A 21,366-nucleotide genomic window follows, 5' to 3' on the forward strand; every position below is an offset into this window, starting at 1 on the left:
CGTGTATTTTTTATGTGTAATATCTTTACGTATGTTGGTAAACAGACTTCGGTGAACAGCGTTTACAAAGAGGTTTTATATAGAATTAAAAAATTATCAGTTTTTCAAGTATCTTTACAACTCTGTGTTGTTGTACTTACAACCAATCCGGTCCTTTATCCCCACTTAAAATATTTTTACTGAACTATTGTAATATTTGCTGCCATTTCTTCTGTCCTCTTGGCCAACTTACTCTTACAAAAGACATTTTCAATGTTAATGAGATTTTTTTTAACTGCATAAATAAAGGTTATACTGCCAAAAACTGGTTGCGCCTTCTAGCTTGTTACACGAATGTTGTTTGTGGCTCAGTGTGACTTTGTGTCATCCATGAGGGAAGCATTTGACTTATGTTTCACAATTTATAGCCCAACAAGTTACTTATAGCAGTTTAAATACGAGCAATCACTTTTTGGCACAACAGCCCGGAATTGCTGCTTTGTACTTTATTGACAGACCTTAGAAAATCCTCTCAGGTGTTTACCTTTCCAAAGAATTTCCCACACATCGTTTTGGTGTTGATAATAACTCTTGTTCTTTCTGTGATGGGAATACTGAATGACAAAACATTTATTTTACCAGTGTATACACTGTAAAGCCCCGTGGGACGATGTACACTACTGGCTTTTCCCAAAGATTCCAAACTTACGTGAATTTTTTAAAAAAAAAGTATTTTTGGATCTTTAAGAAAAAAAGAAACTTGAAAATGTCTTAACTGTGATCATTATTATGGGTAAATTCTTCATTCATAAATGTCGATCTCTGACAGCAAGGCCGTCCTTTTTCACTTCTCACAGTGAACTCTGGCTCTTCTTCTCATCTGTAAAGTTTATGGACAAAAACAAGTTGTGGCTCTGCATCATATGGTTAATGCACTGAAGCTTTTAGAAAACCCCTAGGTTAAAATTGTATTTTATTTTATGTCTTTTAATTTTATTAATTTATTTAATTAGTTATTATTTATTTATTTAATTACAGATAATGAAAATAATATCAACACAATTGTGGGCTGGGGGGGCAAATGAAATATTGCACATGGCAGTGGCAAATTTGGAGTGGCACTTAGTACAGTATTGCATGGAGTACGGTTTTTATTTGTTTAAATACTAATAAGAGTGAAGTGACCAGTGCAGAGTGTAAAATGTACCTATGAAACTGTAGGACCGATTCTGAGTGCATCTGTGTTGTGTGTGTTTAGGTGTTGTGGTTGAGGTGTCGAATGGCTTGATGGTAAAAAGTCTTGTAGTCCGAGCAGACAGGCTCCTGTAACGTCTGCCAGATGGAAACAAGGAGAAGAGCTGATGTGCTGGGTGGCTGTGGTCCTTGGTGATGCTGTGTGCTTTGCGGAGGCATCGCTGGAGATAAATGTCCTGAATGGCAGGAAGCCTCGTGCCAGTGATGTGCTCTGCTGCCTTCACCACCCTCTGTAGTGATTTACAGCTGCTGGCAGAACAGCTTCCGTACCAAACTGTAATGCAGCTCGTCAGCAAGCTCTCGATCGCACACCTGTAGAAATTTGAGGTGATGTTAGCGTTCATGCCAAGCTTCCTCAGCCTCCTCAGGAAGTAGAGTCGCTGGTGAGCTTTCCTGATAGCAGTGTCTGTGTGAAGGGTTGGAAAAGGCTTTGCAAATGTTGCCATATTTTTTGTACTTGTTACATTTGTTTAATTAATTTAAAAAAAGTTTATCTGGTCTTTAAGTGATGACATGATGAATCCTGCTTCCGGGCCCAACATACTCTGCATTTAATAATAATAATAATAATGGATTGGATTTATATAGCGCTTTTCAAGGCACCCAAAGCGCTTTACAATGCCACTATTCATTCACTCTCACATTCACACACTGGTGGAGGCAGCTACAGTTGTAGCCACAGCTGCCCTGGGGCAGACTGACAGAAGCCAGGCTGCCATATCGCGCCATCGGCCCCTCTGGCCAACACCAGTAGGCGGTAGGTGAAGTGTCTTGCCCAAGGACACAACGACCAGGACAGAGAGAGCAGGGGATCGAACCGGCAACCTTCCGGTTACAGATACGCTTCCCTGAGCAAAGGTCGCCCCAAAACTAAGGTAAAAAAACCCCCCAACAACTGGTAATTCTTTGTTTTGTTTTTTTACATTTATTAAGTCTGTTGTGTTTTTAATGTATTTTAATTCTTTGTATCTTGTTCTATTTAATCTCAACAAGCCCATAAAAACAGTCAGGGATCACTGTCGGCTTTTCTAAATTTTTATTACCGCTAATAATTTAAAGCTCAGTTTTTAAAACTTTAAAAACTATTTGGACTATATTTTCATATACGGTAGTCCAAATACCTAAACTAGCTTTTTATGATAACATACAAATCTTCTGCAGGTCTAACCCTAACCCTAACCCAAAGTCAAACGAACACTGCGGCATCACTGAGAGTTACAAACTGTCTAAATTCTTTCATCTTTAATAAAATGTTCAGTGTTGCTGCTTTACCAGGTGTAATAATTAAGTTTAACATCCAGGCATCCATGAAAACAGGATTTATTACATTTAACAGAGTTAGAAGTTGGCAGGAAGTTAGCTCACTAGCTTCCACCTAAACATGATATAGCATGTTCTGACTGAGAGATTTCTGAAACAATTCAAACGTACAGCTCTGTTATCACTTCCAACATAAATGAAGACAGAAAACTAAACAGCAGTGACGTTTGTAGGGTTACTGAAGTTGAGCTAGCTGCTATATAATGATGTGCTACGTGATCGCTAGCTACACAGCTATGTCAGCATAGCATAAACACAGTGAAGCTGGAGGATGTGAGATGTTTGTTTAGTTTTTACAGGACTACAAAGCCTCGCGCAAATGATCGTTTTCATGATTGTCTGTCAAGAGACACTTTGCAGGACTCTCAAACTCGTGGACACCTATGCCTGATGAACACACAGCACATTTGTTTTCACAACATAAAGAAATGAATCAATATTTCTGTATAAAATGACACATTTTAGGGTTTTTGTAAAATAATAATAATAAAAACACCAGAAATTTTCAAGAATTTTTATTATTTTACATGTATACACACATACATATAACCCATTATTCTATCATTTGAGAAACTCATTTAGGTATAAAACAGTTTATTGCATAATAGCCAAAGAACCCCTCACATATGGAAAAATATTACAACAGGGTGAAACAAACGAGGCTTTTGTGATTACAGCTGAGCAAATCCACTTAGTCAAAGGCAAACTAGCAAAAAGTGACACCCTAAATTTTTATAATCTCTACATCATACCAAAATAATATTGAGAAATTACTGTTACCTAATATGTTACTGATAATTATTCTGAGAAGAAACAAATCTGACGCTACACGGCGGACTCTGATTGTACAGGAAGGACAGATGTTGGGTAGCGGGGACAACATGACCGATCAGCAGCTGTGTGGATCAGATGTGACACTCTTTGGTCCCCATTGGTGTTTACATGTTTGACTCTGTAAAGAGAAAATATTAAGGTTATTCATTTCATAAAAGCACAGAAAGACAATTTCATTCACCGCTGATTCATTTATAAAAGTATTGAACATGTTTAATTTTCTTTTGTATTTTTTTAAATTTGAGGTTACTACATAATGCTTATGACTGTATACAGTTTTGGCTATCTTAACTCACCCCAACCATAGGTTTTTGGTTCTTGTGTCCCATGAGTGACTTTGCAGGCGTAGTTTTCTCCTTCCTTTGGTGTAAAAGCGACGTGCTTGGTCAGATGGAAGTGCCAGTCCTGGTTGAAGACCAGGTCAGTCTGCTTGGCATCAGGAATTTCTACCCCATTCTTCAGCAGTGTGATGGTGATGTCAGGGGGGTGGAAATCACTCACGTGGCAGATCAAGACATTTTCCTCTCCATACTTTCCAGGATTACGGCTGTAAACCTGAGTCTTTGCTGCAGCTAAAGGCAAGAATGAAAGAGAAAGTAATATCCTTAATAAGGGATCAGTATTCATAAGTGGTCCAGCCGGTCTGAGGCCAATTTCGTTATGATGATTTTAGACCAGCGGTCCCCAACCTTTTTTGCGCCATGGACTGGTTTATATCTGACAATACTTTCACGGACCAGCCTTTGAGGTGATAAATATGACAAAATAAAACCAGTACCGGAACCAAAAAAGAAGGTTTATTCATAACACAATGAAAAGACCCAGGGAAACCGAGTTAACACAAAAAACGATAAAAACCTTGAAAACCATGAATTTCACACACGAGCCTCAACTCTTGCGGCCGGTACTGGTCCGCGGGCCGGGGTTGGGGACCGCTGGCTTAAGACTATAAATATGAAAAGACTCGCTTGCTGAAAACAGAACTGAATTGGTGTTTGAATGACTTTCTTGTTTTTGTTTTGTGGCCCATATGTTACCTGTAAATGTATTTTTATCCCCAACACGACAAATTTATTTACCCCTGATAAAATGGGACGTGCTCACATACTGATGCTTTCACACTGAATCAGTGTGAAAGTGGATTGTCCTCAACAATATCAGCAAATACAACCAAGTAATTACTTTTGCAATGAAAGGACAGAAATAGTAAGAAGAGAAATCCTTGTATTAAAATATCCTGCAGCCAGCTGAGGGCGCTCTATGTATTTACAAGAAATCGAAACCAAATCCAAAAAGCTGGGGGGAATTCCACTCTGTTAAAAACACCATGGACGGTTTTCTCCTTATATATTTATTGTCCAGTCAAAACGAATCGTCTCTGGACTGAAACTGTTTAGAGTCGATAAACGCAGCTTTGTTTTCCTCAAATCAAAGCACCTTATGAACCCCTCCCTGACGGCTTTGTTTTGTCTTTGTTGAAAAACGTATAAAAATATGACGTAAAACTTATAGACTAACCAAACTGTGAATAAGATTTACACGTAGCCACAAAGGATAGAAACCGTTTGACTTGAAGTTCAGACTTTTATAAGTTCAGTAAAATGACAGGACTCAACCTTCAGTATTTCAGGGAGACTTTTTGAAAAAATTACTTACAGTATTTCGCCTCCACTGCGCAGTAAACAGCTGCGATAACAGTCAAACACAGGACGGCCTTCATGTTTTCTCTTTGTAGTCGCAGATCCTTCTGAGAGCTGTTCGTCTCTCGCGCTCGCGAAGCTGGAATAAAGTAAAAAAGTGGAGCGCGTGAGGATATGCGAGCGCTGTAAGACAGCCCACAGCCACACGGGCCAATCATTCATTTCTCTCATGCTGTTACCAGGTAGAATCCTAGTAAAGAGGTTTCGCTCACTCATGACAGGCACATGTGGAACCTCCCTGGAAACTACCTGAAGTTTTAATCTCCATAGAACTATTATTTATGATATTCTGTAATTATTGTTGTTAATAATAATAATGATCTTATGCTAAAGTATTTATAGTTCCTTCGTTTCAGATTCTGTTTTCTTTTTCTTGTCTTTATTCACTTATTTTTTGTTTTCTTAACTTTCCCCCCTCAGTTTTATTCTGGTTTGGTTTTAATTCCTTTAAATTTGTATATGACTTGTTCAGGCACATTTTGGACAGCTCAACATAATTTTGGGTGATTGTAGTGCAGAAAGTAGAGCAGGTTACCTAATCAGAAGGTTGGTGGTTTGATCCCTGGCTGCTAACCCAGGCTGGTCTCCGATCCATCAGCGTGTGAATGTTAGATAGAAAGCATTTAATCATAGGAAAAAGGTGCTCGTATAAAGTGATACATGTTGTATTAAAGGACTCTGACTGTTCATGTTGAGCAGAAAAGAGCTATATAACAACCAGTCCATTTACCATAATCAGTAAGTCTTATTTCTTTATGATTTGGTATATTTTGTGCTAGCGTCTACATTTATTCATACTTTCAAAAGACAAATAATGCATCTCCTTCATTAACACACAAACAGGGGGACTCTGAGGAAAATCTACCGGATACAAGCCATGATCACCAGATTTGATATCACAAGAGAAACAAAATAATGAATAAATCCATAATTTCGTGTTTTAATCAAACTGTTCTCACTATTAGTTTTCTGTTTGCGCTCGGTTTGGTTTCAGTTAATTTCCTGTCGCCTATTTTAGTTTTTATTGTGTGAAAAATCTTTAAGTTTAGTTTCATTTTCATGACTTCAGTGTTGTGACAGACTAGCGCTGGTTAGTTGTTGTTTTCTCCTTTCATGTCCGGGGTGGAGCATATGAGGTCATCTCCCAGCTTTCCTGGATTGCCTCCATCAGATTGGCCTTCTTAAGACAGTTTGTGCAGCAGATTATACATCTGTGGTAACACTTGGAACACTAAATGTAAAAAATAAAAAAATGTGTTTTTTGACAGTTTCTTTTTAACATTAGTATGCCGATAATAGGTTTGATACACTCGTCATTAAAAGGATCCGAGCATTAACCTCAGGGTGTGAAGGGTTAACTCAGAGGGACAGGCAGAGCTGAGTGTAGCCCGGTAACAACTGTAAGGTAGGCAGGAGTTTTCTCACACAGGACTGGAGGTCAAAGAGCATTTCCATGTGGAAGGACCACGAGGAGAACAAATCGGGGAGTGCTGAGTCTAAACCACAGCATCTTCCCATCAATAGTCACAAATATTTCCTGCTTTCAATTGTCTAATATATACTTTTAATCATGAATTGTGCTTCACTTAACATAGAGAAGTCCACAGCTGTGCAATTCAAAGCTTTAACTACCAGATAATAAAATATGTGATCTGCAAGACTGTCTCCAGAACTTCTCTCAGTATAAAAAAACCCACCACAACATAACAATTTTTAAGGCATTTGACCAGTGTCATCGATTTATGCTAAATTTTAGTAAATATTTGCACCAGCACTCATGGACAGGTGACAAAGACAAATTTGACCAAAGTGAAAACTCTTTGGCTCCTTTCGAAAGGAGCCAGCTGAGGTGGTTCAGGCATCTGACCAGGATGCCTCCTTGGCGCCTCCTGGGTGAGGTGTCCCACCAGGAGGAGGCCCCGGGGCAGACCCAGGACACGCTGGAGAGATTATATCTCTCGGCTGGCCTGGGAACGCCTTGGTGTTCCCCCGGATAAGCTGGAGGAGGTGGCTGGGGAGAGGGAGGTCTGGGCCTCTCTGCTTAGGCTGCTGCCCCCACGACCAGGCCTCGGATAAAGCGGATGAAGATGGATGGATGGATGGATGAAAACTCTTTGGCTTAAGATTTGCTTTAATGTGAACAACAACATGCTGGAAATCCCAAAAAGATGATTCAGTTCATCTGACTGTAACATTTCCAGTGGGAGCAATGTTTCTTCTCATATGATGTTACATCTCTCTTCACTCCAATCATTGAAACAGTGCAAGTAGTTCATGACAGATTACAGGATGAACCCAACCTCAGCAACAGGACTTGTCCCTGCGAGTGGGGAAAAATAAAGGAGGGTCCAATTGCAGGCACTCGTGGAGGTGCGAAGGAGGTTTATTGTAAGACAAAACACAAGCTGAAAACAGCGAACAGACTAAAGATAACCTGAACGGGGAAAACGAAACTACTGAGCATGAAGGAGGGTGAACAGAGGCCCATGACAGCTGACGCACGACCAGACAGACCAGCGACTACAACATAAGAAGACACGACTTAAATACACACAGAAGAACACGGGGAGATTACACACAGGTGGGGGACACAGCTGGAAGTAACTGACGAGACAAGGGAGGCAAAACTGAATACACTCACATGAGACACGGACTTTCACAATAAAACAGGAAACAAGAAACCATTACACAAAGACACAGACTAGACACAGAACTGAACCTACACTAAACATGAGACACAACCAAAGAACTAATCCCTAAACACCAATAAACAGAAACATAGAATCCTAATAATAATCAACAAAGCACAAGAGGATCAGAAAACAATCCATAATGTAAAAATAAACAAAAACCTAAGAACTCAAAATCGATCGTGTGATCGTGGCTCAAGAGTTGGCAGTTCGTCTTGTAATTGGAAGGTTGCCGGTTCGAGCCCCGCCTCGGACAGTCTCGGTCGTTGTGTCCTTGGGCAAGACACTTCACCTACCACCTACTGGTGTTGTCCAGAAGGGCCGATGACGCGATATGGCAGCCTCGCTTCTGTCAGTCTGCCCCAGGGCAGCTGTGGCTACACCTGTAGCTGCCTCCACCAGTGTGTGAGCGTGAATGAATAGTGGAATTGTAAAGCGCTTTGAGGGTCTTGAAAAGCGGTATTTAAATGCAATCCATTATTATTAAAATGCTGGGTCAAAATGACTCAGAACCATGACAGGACTACTCTCAGCACCGGCCTACTGTGTCTGCCCACCAGCTCAAGATAGAAAATCCAAGACAGCAGTTGCTGCAAAGAACAAGCCATCACACCTCGGTGAAAGGAAAAAGAAAGGTTCAGTCTTTTGTCACCAGCAACACTCTGTGTCCCCCGTCTCTTCTCCCCCAAACAGAGGGAAAGTGTTGGGATAACCAAACCAATCCAAGTTCAAGGTTCAGTCTCCAGAATTTTACAGTACACCAGGAGCACTCTGTCAGTCTGCATCTCCTCTAGTTCATGGAGGAAAGACAAATGACACAGTGTCACCGCAGGGTCTGAAAACGATGGAGTTCACTGTTCTCGCCGGGCTCTAGTGAGCCTCGACCTCCTGGTCAGCTATCGAGCTGGTGGGTCACAGACGTCTCAGAAAACGACGGAGCACTTTTGCAAATATGTGATGTCTTGATAAACCGAGCAGATATTTGAAGTTGACACAGCTACATGAAAATATCTTAAAAGTTTATTTTGTGATCCAGAAAGAGTAATAAGAGAAATATTAAAACTAAGTAGCTGCCGCCATTTTGGAAACTGGACTTGGCTGGGCCGCGCTATGAGTTCTGGGATATGGTGGGCCTCGAAGGACACACCCGACCCATCCTTTAAATCTGGGGAGAAGGAGGACGCAATTGTTGGCCACATTCAGAGCAGCCTTTGTCGCCTGGATGTGACTTCAAATGCGACCTCCGAAGGATGCAGCCTAGGAATTAGGACATACCTGTGGTGTCATTGGAGCTTCTGCAGTTGGTCACTGGTCAAATTTCCTGCTCTGTCTTGGCCTCAGGATGTCTAGAGGCATGAATCAAGCGCACCCAAAAGGAATAAGCGCATCAGTGGTCATGTGCTCAGCAGAGGGAGAGACTAAAGCAGCCGCAGTTGTAACGCGGTTTTGTGTGATTACATGTGTGTTAATGAACCTGTAAGTGTTATTCCCTTTGACAGGTTAACTGGTATGATAATGGCTGTAGCTGTTTGTGAATGTTGACGTTGTGCCTCAGTATAGTGATACCATGTTGGTAGAATTATTTAATTATTTAGTAAAGAGTTAGTAGCAGTGGTCAGAATCTCCGGTGATGATTACATCCAGCGGTTAAAGGATTTTTCAATCGTTAATTGTTTAGTTTAACTGTTGTTAGCCATGTTCTTGCCTTACTACTAGCAACTTGTCAGATGTGCTATTTAGCCAACTTATGGTCTACAGTGACCCCTTGTGGACATGGTAAAATATTGCTGTGTTGCGTAGATGTGTTGTGATTGTTTCTTAGTTGTTATTGACTCGACTAATTACAGAATTGCCTGTTTCTGTTTCCAGAAAACCATGTTTATAGTAACATAAACTGTATCTTCTACAACAATGAGTTCACGTATGGCTGCACTGCATTTGGATTAAGCCTGGCAAGCTCTGATGTTCTTCAGAAGAATCAATTCTTCTGTGGAGCTTAATTAAAGACAGTTAACCAAACTCCTGGACTGCTGCAGTCTTTCTGACAGAAGACTTAGGCCGGACTGTATATCCAGCACTTCCATTATATTTATATATATTCTACAGTCACGCCAAGGCGATACCCATAGTGAAACACCTCACTCTGTTATCAAAGAACCAGGGATTATGTTAAATAACCCAACTATGTGAATAATGATAGGCTAGGCTTCTTAGACTGTGAGAGTTTCGTCAGTAATGGGGAACATTTTAAACTCCACGTGTACCACAAACCAAAGCATACATTTCAGTATTTAAGATTTCATTTCGTCAAGGTGTCATCAGGACGCTACAACACCATTCCCATAGATACAGTTGCTAGGGAAGCAGAAGAACATCATATCAAAGAAGCCCTGAGTTGATGTGTTTATCCCAGCTGGACATTTGTCAAACCTGGAAAGGCGCCTAAAAAATCCCCAGCTGATCCAGGAGAGAAGAAGGACGACTGCTGCCTAAGGGGAACCCTTCGTGATCCTGTATGTGTCCGGAGTATTGAAACAGCTGAGACGCATTTTCTCTAAACACTGCGTCTCTGTGGCTTTTAACCCCAAAACACACTGTGGCAAAAATTGGTCCATCCTGTGGATCAGGTCCCCCGCAGGACTCTGCAGTCTGTCTACACCTACAGGCCAGTGGACACTCTTTCAATGATGAGGATGTACACATTCTGGACAGGGAGGAACGCTGGTTTGAGGGCGGAGTCAAGGAGGCCATTTACGTGAAAAGGGAAAGACCATCTCTGGATGGAGGAGGGGGCCTAAGGGTACATCTGTCACCATCTTACAATGCTGTGATTGCAGCCATTCCCCATTGATCAATTGTCATTAATCAATTATCTTTGATCAGTGGCTGTTGATCAATGGTCATGGCAGTTTGCATGAGCATTGATCATTAATGATGAAGGAACTGACCTCTCAGCATATTGTTCATTCAGTGGTGCTGGTTTCAGTCACTGTTTATAGCAGCAGTCAGCTGAGACTGAAGATGTCACCTGATGATGAAGAAACGTTTCTCCCACTGAAAACGTCCAGATGGACACAATAAACTTTCTAGGATTTCCTTACCTGGATGATTGAGCATGCATCAAGACAAACATTCTGGAGTTTTGCTCCTTATTGATGTGATAGCATCACATATAACTATAGTTGCTAAATATTTGTCTGCCATTCATTCAAATCCTCCATTCAACTACATCCCAAAGGCGCACCATTGGATTGTGATCTGGTGGCCATCGTTGTCATTTAAGTACAGTGAACTCATTGTCCTGTTCAAGGAATCATTTGAGATTATTTAGAGAAGACGTTTCACCTCTCACCATTTCACCCTAGAACTGAAGAAGCTTCTCGGATGAGAGGTGAAACGTCTTCAAGCAACTTAAAGAAGTCCAGATGCTTTTCTTTCCAAGCTCCTTAGACTATGGAACATGTTATATCACACTGTCGCAAGTATCAGGTGGAGAGTAGACAACTGACCCAAAACCTCAGAAACATAAAAATGAAACTAGATCTTTTCATTTTCATAGATTGATTTACTGCAAATGGACTCAAGAAGTGAAAGTTATCAGGTCTTAATTTCAGTTTTAAAAGAGGTGGCCTCCAGCTGAACGTCAGCAAGACCAAGGAGCTGGTGGTGGACTTCAGAAGGAGTCAGCACAGAGACTACAAGCCCATTATCATCAATGGAGCTCCAGTGAAGAGGGTGCAGTCCGTCAAGTATCTTGGTGTCCACATCTCCTCAGACCTGACATGGGCTGCCCACATTCAGGTTTGGGAACAGCTGTGTGAAGGACCAAAAAGCTCTCCAGAGAGTGATCCGTACAGCAGAACGCTGCTGCAGGATTGCTCTCCCCCCGCTTCAGGACACCTACACCAGGAGATGCCGGACTAGAGCAGCGCAGATACTGAAGGACCCGTCCCATCCTGGCAACAAACTGTTCCAACTTCTGCAATCTGGTAGAAGGTTCCGCATCTTCCGGGCAAGGACAGAGAGACTCAAGAGGAGCTTCTATCCCCAAGCCATCCGTGCCCTAAACACACACACCCGCCCTCTCACATCATCTATAATTGACTGAGACAGGACTCTTCCAGACACTAAACCAAGGCACAATGTACATTTCAATTCCTTTAATTTTAAATATGTTTATATTGTCTATCCTGTAAAATAGTCAGATGTCTATTCATATTAATGTACAGAATTCACCTCCTTGCTGCTACTACTGCACATGCACAATGTATATACTATATACTATATATATATATATATATAATGTTCTTCCTCTACACCCCCCCCCCCCCAATTTTTTTTGCACATGTCGAGGAGCGTGTCAGACTACATTTCACTGTGTGTTATACTTGTATAACTATGCATGTGACAAATAAAGAACCTTGAACCTTGAACCTACACCCCCCCAATTTTTTTGCACATGTCGAGGAGCGTGTCAGGCTACATTTCACTGTGTGTTATACTTGTATAACTATGCATGTGACAAATAAAGAACCTTGAACCTTGAACCTTGAAAAGAGGGTAAATACTTTGGGAGGATTTGAGGTTTTTTTTTTTAGCCACGTTGCAGTTCACACTCCACACCGGTTGGTGGCGGTAATGCACCATTCAGTTGTTTGCCAACAGCCGATAAAATCTAGAAGAAGAAAAGGACTCTGCTCTTCCGTAAAACAACTACGTAGCTTGAGAAACAAGAACACCTCAAGAAAACACTGGTTTAACAAGATGAGCAGTGAAAAATACCCGCGGTCTTCTATCGAAGACGATTTTAACTACGGCACTAATGTTGCTACGGCCAGTGTTCAGATCCGTATGGGTGAGTAACAGACCCGTGCTATCTAGCTAACACTGATATCATTGGCCGTGTTCACGGTTTTCCTCTACACAGTTATTATTGGTTTCGTTAGCTTCCGATGGGTTTTGAGCTACTGTAACGCTGTTTCTTGGTTCATTAGGCTTTCTAAGGAAGGTGTACACCCTCCTGAGCTTGCAGATCATCTTGACCACAGCCACCTCTGCTCTCTTCATGTTCTCTCAGACCATCAAGGAGTTTGTTATCGCAAGGTGAGAATGAGCTGCTTCATATATAACCAGGTGCTGCTGTCTGTTTCGTTTTTCTAAGGACAGGAGACAAAGAGAGTACTCCGTCTCCTCTCACGAGAATCTAAAGTTACATTATCTCCTGCGGAAGCTCCTCGTCTGCTTTCATTACATCATCCATGTTTACGCAAGAGTTGGCAGTAATGGTTAAATCCGCCTCCTCAATATGTGTAATATTTAGTGATGCCAACAAATACGTGAGAAAATCTCCTATCTCAGTGTTGTGCAGTTTCAAAGAGACAGAGAGAGTTGATATTGTTGTATCATAGTGTCATCGTATTCTTGCAAATATTAGATTTATCATTATGCTGCACACTTGGAAGATGAATCAAAAGCAGTGTAGCTTTGTGAGTTTGTCTTTACTGCTGCAAATGTATAGACAGCAACGTTACACATTTGTACAATCTCTCACAGCTCTTTTAGGTGCACTGCCTTATGGTTAGTCTTTAAACACAAAAAACGAATACTTCTTACAGTACATCAATGAAATAAACATAAACAAAAGATAGTGTGATTCACCAGTCTTCATTCGCTGTGATTACAGCCCGGTACTGGTATAGATCCACAACAGCGCCACGAGGTTTGGATGTGGCACCTTGCCTGGGATTACCATAATGACCCTAATGTCATTGAAAAGCACAGGATAACTACTTTGATTGCACAGTTTGACTTGAAACTGATAAGTGTGCGAGCGAACAAGTGAGTGTGTGATGTAGTGTAAGGAGTGTGTGATGTAGTGTAAGGAGTGTGTGATGTAGTGTAAGGAGTGTGTGAGGGCTGCAGTGAAGAAAAGCGAGTATATCGAGTGTGTCAGCATTCTAAACTCTGCTTTGATCAAAGGATTTTATGCTGCTGTAAACAAGATGTTATGATGGTGTACATGTTTATTAATATTAAAAATAATGAAGTGTCCAGCCTGACAACCTTCAGGTTTTATTGGCTATTCTATTTTCGAATATTAATGCTATTTAATTAACAGAATATTTTCTATTATTTCACTTTTAATCTGGAGAATGTTACAAAAGCGTTGAAATAAATAAGTTCTATTGCAGTGATAAAGAAGGAAAAACAGTCATCAGTTATTGTAAATGTAGCCATTCAGTCCCGACGTTAGTGTCACATACAGATACGTTTTAACTGGACCTGAACACGCAGGTTTGTGAATGTGATCATTGGAGAAGGAGGGACGTAGAAATAGAAATTCATCCCATAGTGTGTTTACTACAACTCTGACCTGTGACAGAGTTTCAAGGTCAGAGGTCAAGTTTTCTGTAAATCTTGTGGATGAGGCACGAGTGTTGATTCCCCCCCCCCTTTCATTTTAAGTCCAGGGAAAAGGAGGCCGTAGCTCAGGAGGTGGAGTTGGTTGTCTACCACTGAAAGTGTCATGGTTTGTTCCCTGAGTTGCCCCCATTGCATCGATCAGTATGTGTGAATAAAACATGTGTTTAGCGTGTTCATCAGTGTGGCTGTCCCTGTTGGAGGCAGCATAAACATAGCAGCTAGGATCTCAGCAGAGTCAGGAAGAGCATGAAGGACTAACTCACGACTGGTGACTGTTTAACAAGTAGACAAGATTAGTGTTAAGCTACGTTGTCATATTAGCAAAGCCTCAAATAACTGCTGATAACAAATGTTAGAGAAACGTGTTTGCTTTGTGTCCTGATTGGCCAGTATGTCAGATTATTAAATCACCAGTTCTGTCGTGGTTTGGGGCTCAATTTCATCCTGTCAAAAATTCATGTCATGTAGTTTTCTGAACATAGAAATGAACTTTCAGAGTTTGAGCCATTGTGCAGCGCCATCTGGAAATCTTCTGATTGGCGACTGATTTTTCATGGCAGTGGTCCCAAACTGCCGAATGCAGTTCAGGATGTCTGGATAGAAAAGTGAAACAGTGTGAGGTTAAAGGTGGCCAGTGTCCAAAGAGGCAGCTTTGGGGTGTCCTTCAGGGAGCTCGGAGGAATTTTTCTGATGATGATTTAAAGACATTATTACACATCAGGCTGTGCTGAAGAGGAACGGTGGTTTTCCCAAATATGAACTTTAGAGCTCAGGAGAATTGTACGAAACCAGTTTTGCCTGTAAACTGAAATTCCATTTCTGTTTGCACGGTTCAGTAAATTGTTGCTCTTATTTCTCTTTTTCCAAGCAAAGTGTTAAGAGGCGATGAGTGGCTGCATGTACAGTCTGATCACCTGTCCACAGCGTGCTGTCTGTGCTACCTGCTGTTATAAAATGATCCTTCGTTTTGCACATAATCTCTATGAAGCTTTGTTCTGCTTATTGTCTCACTGTGACCTGGTTCCTTCCTCAGCCCAGCTGTGGTGATGGTTTCATCTCTGCTCTCGCTGGTTCTTCTGGTGGCTCTCGCTGTGTACAGGCACCAGCATCCAGCTAACCTCTACCTCCTGTTTGCATTTGTAAGTTCTTCTGTTTTCAGTTTCTTGAATAAATTTTTTAAATTTGATTGATTGTCATAACAGTCAAAATTGTTGTCTGCTGCAGGAAAGTAACGGTGATGGGCAGTGAGTCATTTTTCAGTGAACCCAGTCCAAGAATATTCGTGGTCTAATTCCTGCTCGTGATAAAACGAATGTTTTATAAGAACATACTTTTACACCAGGAGACGATGATCACCAATCATCATTGTGACCGTCGACAGGTGGAGTGATTAACTCTGATCGTCTCCTCATCACAGCATCTGTTAGTGGGTGGGATAGATTAAGGAGCAAGTGGAGATTTTATCCCCATAGTCTGTATATTACTAGCAGGGAAAATGGACAAGCTTAAGGTTAGAGTTAGTTTGACAGGAGCCACATTTGATGACGGGGTCGGAGCATCTCCAAAGCTGCAGCTGTTGAGGGCGTTCCCAGTCTGCAATGGTCAGTATCTAAAAAGTGATCCAAGGAAGGAACGTTGGTGAACCACCGACAGAGTCGTGGGTGGTCCAGGCTCACTGATGCACGCGAGGAGCGATGCCTGGCCTGTCTGGTTTGATCCAATGGATGAGTTATTGCAGCTCAAGCTAACAAGAACCAGCTGCTGCAGGCTGCCCGTGCTGACCTCTGTCCACTGTCAAAGCACCAACAATGGGCACGTGAGCCTCAGCAGTGGACCACAGAGATGAGTCACATTTTCTGGTGCATCACGTGGACGGCTGAGTGTGTGTGCGTCACTTACCTGTGAAACACCTGGCACCAGGGTGCATTATGGGATGAAGGTGAGCCAGCAGAGGCAGTGTGATGCTTCAGCTAGGAAACCTGGAGTCCTGTTACTACCTGCCTAAGCATTGTTGCAGACCATGTTCAGCCTTTCATGGTATTACTGATGGTGGTGGCCTCGTTCAGTCGGCGCCTTGGCACGAAGCAAAAATGATTCACATTTGTTGTCAGCAACGTTCGTCTGTCTCTGGTAGATCAAATGATCAGAATTACAATCATAATGATCAGTTTATTTCCTCCATGAAGAGAAGCTAACACGTATAACAGTACCTTGTTTATGAACAGTGGGTAATATAAGTATTCAACACGTCACCAATTTTCCAAGTAAATATATTTTAAAAGGCTCTATTCACAGGTGACAGTAACACCCATCAGTGCAATGATGGGCCTTTTGTGTTTAATACCAGTTTTACTCACTATAGATGTATAATAGATGAAGTAACTGATGAGGCACACTGTAAACAATGGTGGATGATATCAACTAAACAAGATGACAGAAGTTGTTTCTAAGATGGTATAAAGTCATAAAATGTTCTTCTTTTCTATTGTTTGTATTTGTGTGTGTAAAATGGTCTTGAATGCTTTTTATATGTGACCTGTTTCAGCTGTGGTTACAGAGCCATAAACCTGATGCTGTCCAGCATGAAGCTGTAACATTCCCCACGTTACTTTGTTGCCATGTTTCCTTTTTCATTTTGAGCTGCTCAGCGGCTGCAGCCTCAGTAACTGCTGCTTTAATAATGGCTGTGTTGTTGTGTTGCTTGCAGACTCTTCTGGAGGCGCTGTCTGTTGCCACAGCTCGTAAGTGTTTAGAGTTACATTCTGTTAGTGTCCAGCCTTCCAGGCTACCGTAGACTCTGATGGGATTTCTTTCTCTCCACAGTCACCTTCTATGATTACTCCACAATACTGCAAGCTTTGTTTCTCACCTGTGCTGTGTTCGCTGTATTAACAGCCTACACCTTTCAGTCCAAAAGAGATTTCAGCAAAATGGGAGCTTGGTAAGTTCTGTGTGCTGATGGGACTCTTTAAATGTCTGTGAAGGTTCTCAGTCGTCCAGCTCATCGCAGTCTGAGGAGCTCGGACAGGAAAGCGTCTGGACTTAAGAAGACGTCCTTGAAGACGTTTCATCCGAGAAGCTTCTTCAGTTGTAAGACTAGACGGTGGAGAGTCGCAGATTTGAAGCCTTTTGGGCAGAGGCTCAATAGGAGGTCCACGACCCTCTTGGGTCCCACAGGGCTTCAAATCTGCGACTCTCCACCTTCTAGTCTTACAACTGAAGAAGCTTCTCGGATGAAACGTCTTCAAAGAAACTTAACAAAGTCCAGTCCGAGCTCCTTCAATGTGCTGCCTGATCACACACAAGATGTAATATGCAGATGAGATGAGTGGAGTATATAAATATAACATCCGTAGATTTTGAAAGTTGTGACGACACGAAACACCTTCAATCTGAAGCTAGAAATGTACATGAGCTTTCCACTGATGTCCTACTGTCTGACGTGCAGCTCAGACAAACTGAGTCCAGCTAAAGTGGACTGTCTGTTTCATCCCTGCAGGCTTTTCTCCTGTCTGTGGATCCTCATCATTGGAACCTTCATGAGGGTGAGTGGAGGGGCCTGATATCAGTGTCACATGGGCCTAATGAAAGAGGAACAAAGGCCAACGAGTTACAAACAACAGAAAGCTACAGAGAAAAGGGGCTGATGGTATTTCTGAGCTAAGCCTACACATGGGCTGTGCACCAATGTAAAGAAGTTTAGTTGGAGAATTGTAATGTTGGACTTTTTTCCACATCAAACATTTGCCGAGCCACAGTAGGTGAACTGGTCACGGGTAGAAGCAGCAAGCTGTGGCAGTGACACGGTGTGCACAAAAGCACAGCAGGCAAATGAAACCTGTAGTTTCCCTGTTGTGAAGCGTGCAAACTGCAGAGCTGGTCTTTTACTTGGGCCTGCTGGGGTAAAGGGCTTGTTGAAATAAAAGGCCTTGTAGTGCAGAAGACTTCCAAGTTTAAAACCAGCCTTTGTTCTGCTGCTTTTCCTTGTATAGGATAAGATGTCAGTGCTGCAGCTGAAGTTGAACACGGCTATAAACATGATGAAACAAAACATAGACACGTTGGTAAAATCAAACACAAACTGCTGCTGGGTGCTGTCAGTGTTAGGAGTGGGCTGGTTCTTTACCTCCTTCCAGAGAGCAGTCGGCTGAACAAGGCCGGGACTGAAGGGCTCTCTGACCTCTGTAAGGAAGCTTTCGATCCAAGTGGGAAGTTACGGCAGCCTAATCACTAGAACGTCAGGGGTCATGGTATTAAATAACAGTTTGAGGCGGACGCAGAGCAGTGGTGGTTTGGCTTTAGGAGCAAACCGATGGGAGTCACTTTAAATCCCCTTGTGCTCTGTTCTCTCTGCAGCTCTTCTTCCACAGTGACGATGCAGGTCTGTTCCTGGCTGGAGCTGGGGCCTTGGTCTTCTGTGGCTTCATCATCTATGACACCAGCATGCTGATGAAGCAGCTCTCTCCTGAGGAGCACATCTTGGCCTCCATTAACCTCTACCTGGACATTGTCAACCTCTTCCTGCACATTCTCCGCGTCCTCGACTCGATGAAGAAGCACTGAGTGCTGCAAACCCACAATTTGCCTGTTCTGTGATTAATTTATGCTTGTGTGAGTGTTGATGTTGGTGCACCAAAATTCCCATTATTGACCTTTGTAACTGTTAAAACAATCGGTGTGTTCTTGGTAAGCTCTTTCTGTTGTTCTCTGCTGTTTGTTTGAAACCCCAAATTAACCAGTGTTGTGGATTATTATCAGTTTTTCTGTCTTGTAAAGCCAACAAGTACTCGTCGTTTTGTGGAGGAAGGCCACACTGCCTGATTTGATATGGAGCCAGTGAGCAGCCTGTCTGCCCCTAATGCAGCTCATTTCTTTTAAACAGCAGCTCTACACAGACCTTTCCAGTCTTGCTGCTCCAGTTCATGCAGTTTACAGGTGAAGACAGAGCCTCACACTGAAAGGAGAGCTGGATGGATGCAAATGCAGGAAGCATTGAGAAAGGAAACACTGACCAATCAGATTTGTTCACAGACGCGTGTGTGTGTGTGTGCACAAATCGGATTGGTCAGTACCTCCTTTCTGAATTTGATTGGATTCTGAATGATGCACACACACAAAGATTTGCAAACAACATTGGCTTTGTTAGAAAATCTAAGCACATCTTTAAAATGAATACTAATTTTGTCAGTACAGTTTTCCACGACGTGAACCAAACGTGCTCATAGAACGATGCTGATAAGTAATTATATAAACTGTACATCACGTTGAAATAAAGGTGAAAATACAGAAAAGGTCTCTGACCTGTCTGAAAAACACAGGTTCTGTTTAACTTTGCAGATCTAAGTAGGCTTAGAGAAAAGCAACACGTCCTGTCACAATGTAAAGCAGTGTGTCCCAACCTGTGAGAGCCACGGCTTTGGCATGATGTGAACAGGTTCATGTCTGAAACCCTCCAGTGTTGTTAAATTATGACAAATCTGCAAAGAGGAGTGGGCCAAAGTTCCTCAGTGATAACAAAGACCCGCTGGCAGTTATCACAAACGCTTGATTGCAGCTCTTGCTGCTGAGGGTGACACGAGCAGTTATTAGGTGTAGTCAAGTAGTTCATGACATCAATTTAAATAAAATTAGAATTTAAAAACTTCATTTTATATTTGCTCAGGTTATCTTTTCCTAATAGTAAAATGTATTTATTTATATGACTGTTGTACAGCAGTCCATCATCTGAAATGTGTGACAAATACGTAGAAAGAGAGAAATTAGGAAGGAGGCAAAACCTCTGTGTGCACATTTGTGGACGGCCTGCTGTTTTAATTTGTTATGCATAAGATTTACTGCTGAGTCACCACAGACCCACTCCCCCTCTGTTAATGGTCTGCCAGATGAATACATGCTGATTTATAAAAGTGTAAATGCAATATCTAAATTCTAAAATTGTGATATTTACTTTTTAATTTATGAGCTTCTTGGTATTGTTTTAAATTCACTGTGTTTGTTTTTGCAAGTCTATACATGAAAAAGACTTTATTAAAACAATTAGGTGAAATCATTGTCTTTATGATGTGTGTGAAACTGATTATATAATGATTGTATACATATGATTGTTAGATTCATTTTAACTTGATTAAAACATTGAGCTGTTAATCTGTTGATCCGAGTAAATGTGCTAATGAACAACAGCACTGTATGCATTTCCAGCATTTGCCTGCATTAAGTTTGGCTTTATCTGTTGACACATGACATATGATTGAAGTTTGTTCGGTCTTGTAAGACATCATTAAAATCAGTTATAGGTTATATCTGTAAACAGCAAAAACAACAGAGAAGCTTGTAGAGAAATGTGGAATAGATATAATGAACACAACCCGAAAGCCAGAAGTTCAAAATCCAGGCCCAGAAATCTTCCTTCAGAGTAACACGCCCAGGATATGTTGCTAACCATGTTAGGCATATTCAACAGTAACTGGGAACTTTTGTTTTGAAATCCAAAAATATATTTTCAAGTCAAGTGGCTTTATTTCCAACCATGTGCAGTGGTGCAGCATACGGTGAACCGAGACAGCGTTCCTCCAAGACCACGGTGCTACGTATTAGGGCTGCTCGATTATGGCAAAAATGATAATCACGATTATTTTCACTGAAATTGAGATCTCGATTATTTGACGATATTTATTTAACCCTTTAAGACCTACCATAGAACCAAGTCCGCCAGAGCTTATATTATTTTTTTACATGCTGTGGAGCCATTTGTGGGAACATTTCAAGTTGCTATACATCAATACAACTGTTATAGCCCATATTTTAATAATATGTATGCATTAAGTCCATACTAACTACATTAATTGCAAAAAAGTGCAATAAACTACAAAAAAATTGAAAATCGTTTTTGTTTTGTTTTTTTACATATATTTCTACTTGGAGAAATTTAAGAGGCTTATCCCTCAAAACTTTAAATACAAAAAAGTTGCAAAAAATAGTTTACAACAACAGGAAATTTATTTTGAGTGTCTTCATAGTTTTATTTTGGAGATACACCAATTTTTATATACTGCAGGAAAAACAAAAAACAATCCTATGATGCAAATTTGCAAAGAAAACAGCATCAAAATAAACTATTTCCAGCAGTGCAATTCGAGTTCTAAGCATCACAGAAACTATTCAGAAAA

At 41.4% G+C, this 21,366-nt stretch overlaps 2 protein-coding genes across 2 annotated transcripts; one reads left to right on the forward strand and one right to left on the reverse strand.

The window, feature by feature from the left end:
* Positions 1–3,122: 3,122 nt before the first annotated feature.
* LOC120723568 (beta-2-microglobulin-like) lies at positions 3,123–5,182 on the reverse strand. Its single transcript, XM_040015085.1, has 3 exons — positions 5,044–5,182; positions 3,684–3,959; positions 3,123–3,505 (listed from the first exon to the last, which is right to left on the reverse strand). The coding sequence occupies exons 1-3, from the start codon at positions 5,105–5,107 to the stop codon at positions 3,492–3,494; spliced, it is 354 nt and encodes a 117-aa protein (XP_039871019.1). The 5' UTR covers positions 5,108–5,182; the 3' UTR covers positions 3,123–3,491.
* A 7,285-nt stretch (positions 5,183–12,467) lies between these two features.
* tmbim4 (transmembrane BAX inhibitor motif containing 4) lies at positions 12,468–20,250 on the forward strand. Its single transcript, XM_040015082.1, has 7 exons — positions 12,468–12,632; positions 12,772–12,880; positions 15,234–15,339; positions 16,908–16,941; positions 17,024–17,141; positions 17,700–17,745; positions 18,557–20,250. The coding sequence occupies exons 1-7, from the start codon at positions 12,542–12,544 to the stop codon at positions 18,761–18,763; spliced, it is 711 nt and encodes a 236-aa protein (XP_039871016.1). The 5' UTR covers positions 12,468–12,541; the 3' UTR covers positions 18,764–20,250.
* Positions 20,251–21,366: the final 1,116 nt, after the last annotated feature.

This window comes from Simochromis diagramma, unplaced genomic scaffold (genome assembly GCF_900408965.1).
Source record: "Simochromis diagramma unplaced genomic scaffold, fSimDia1.1 OVJJ01000453.1, whole genome shotgun sequence".
Classification (NCBI taxonomy): domain Eukaryota; kingdom Metazoa; phylum Chordata; class Actinopteri; order Cichliformes; family Cichlidae; genus Simochromis; species Simochromis diagramma.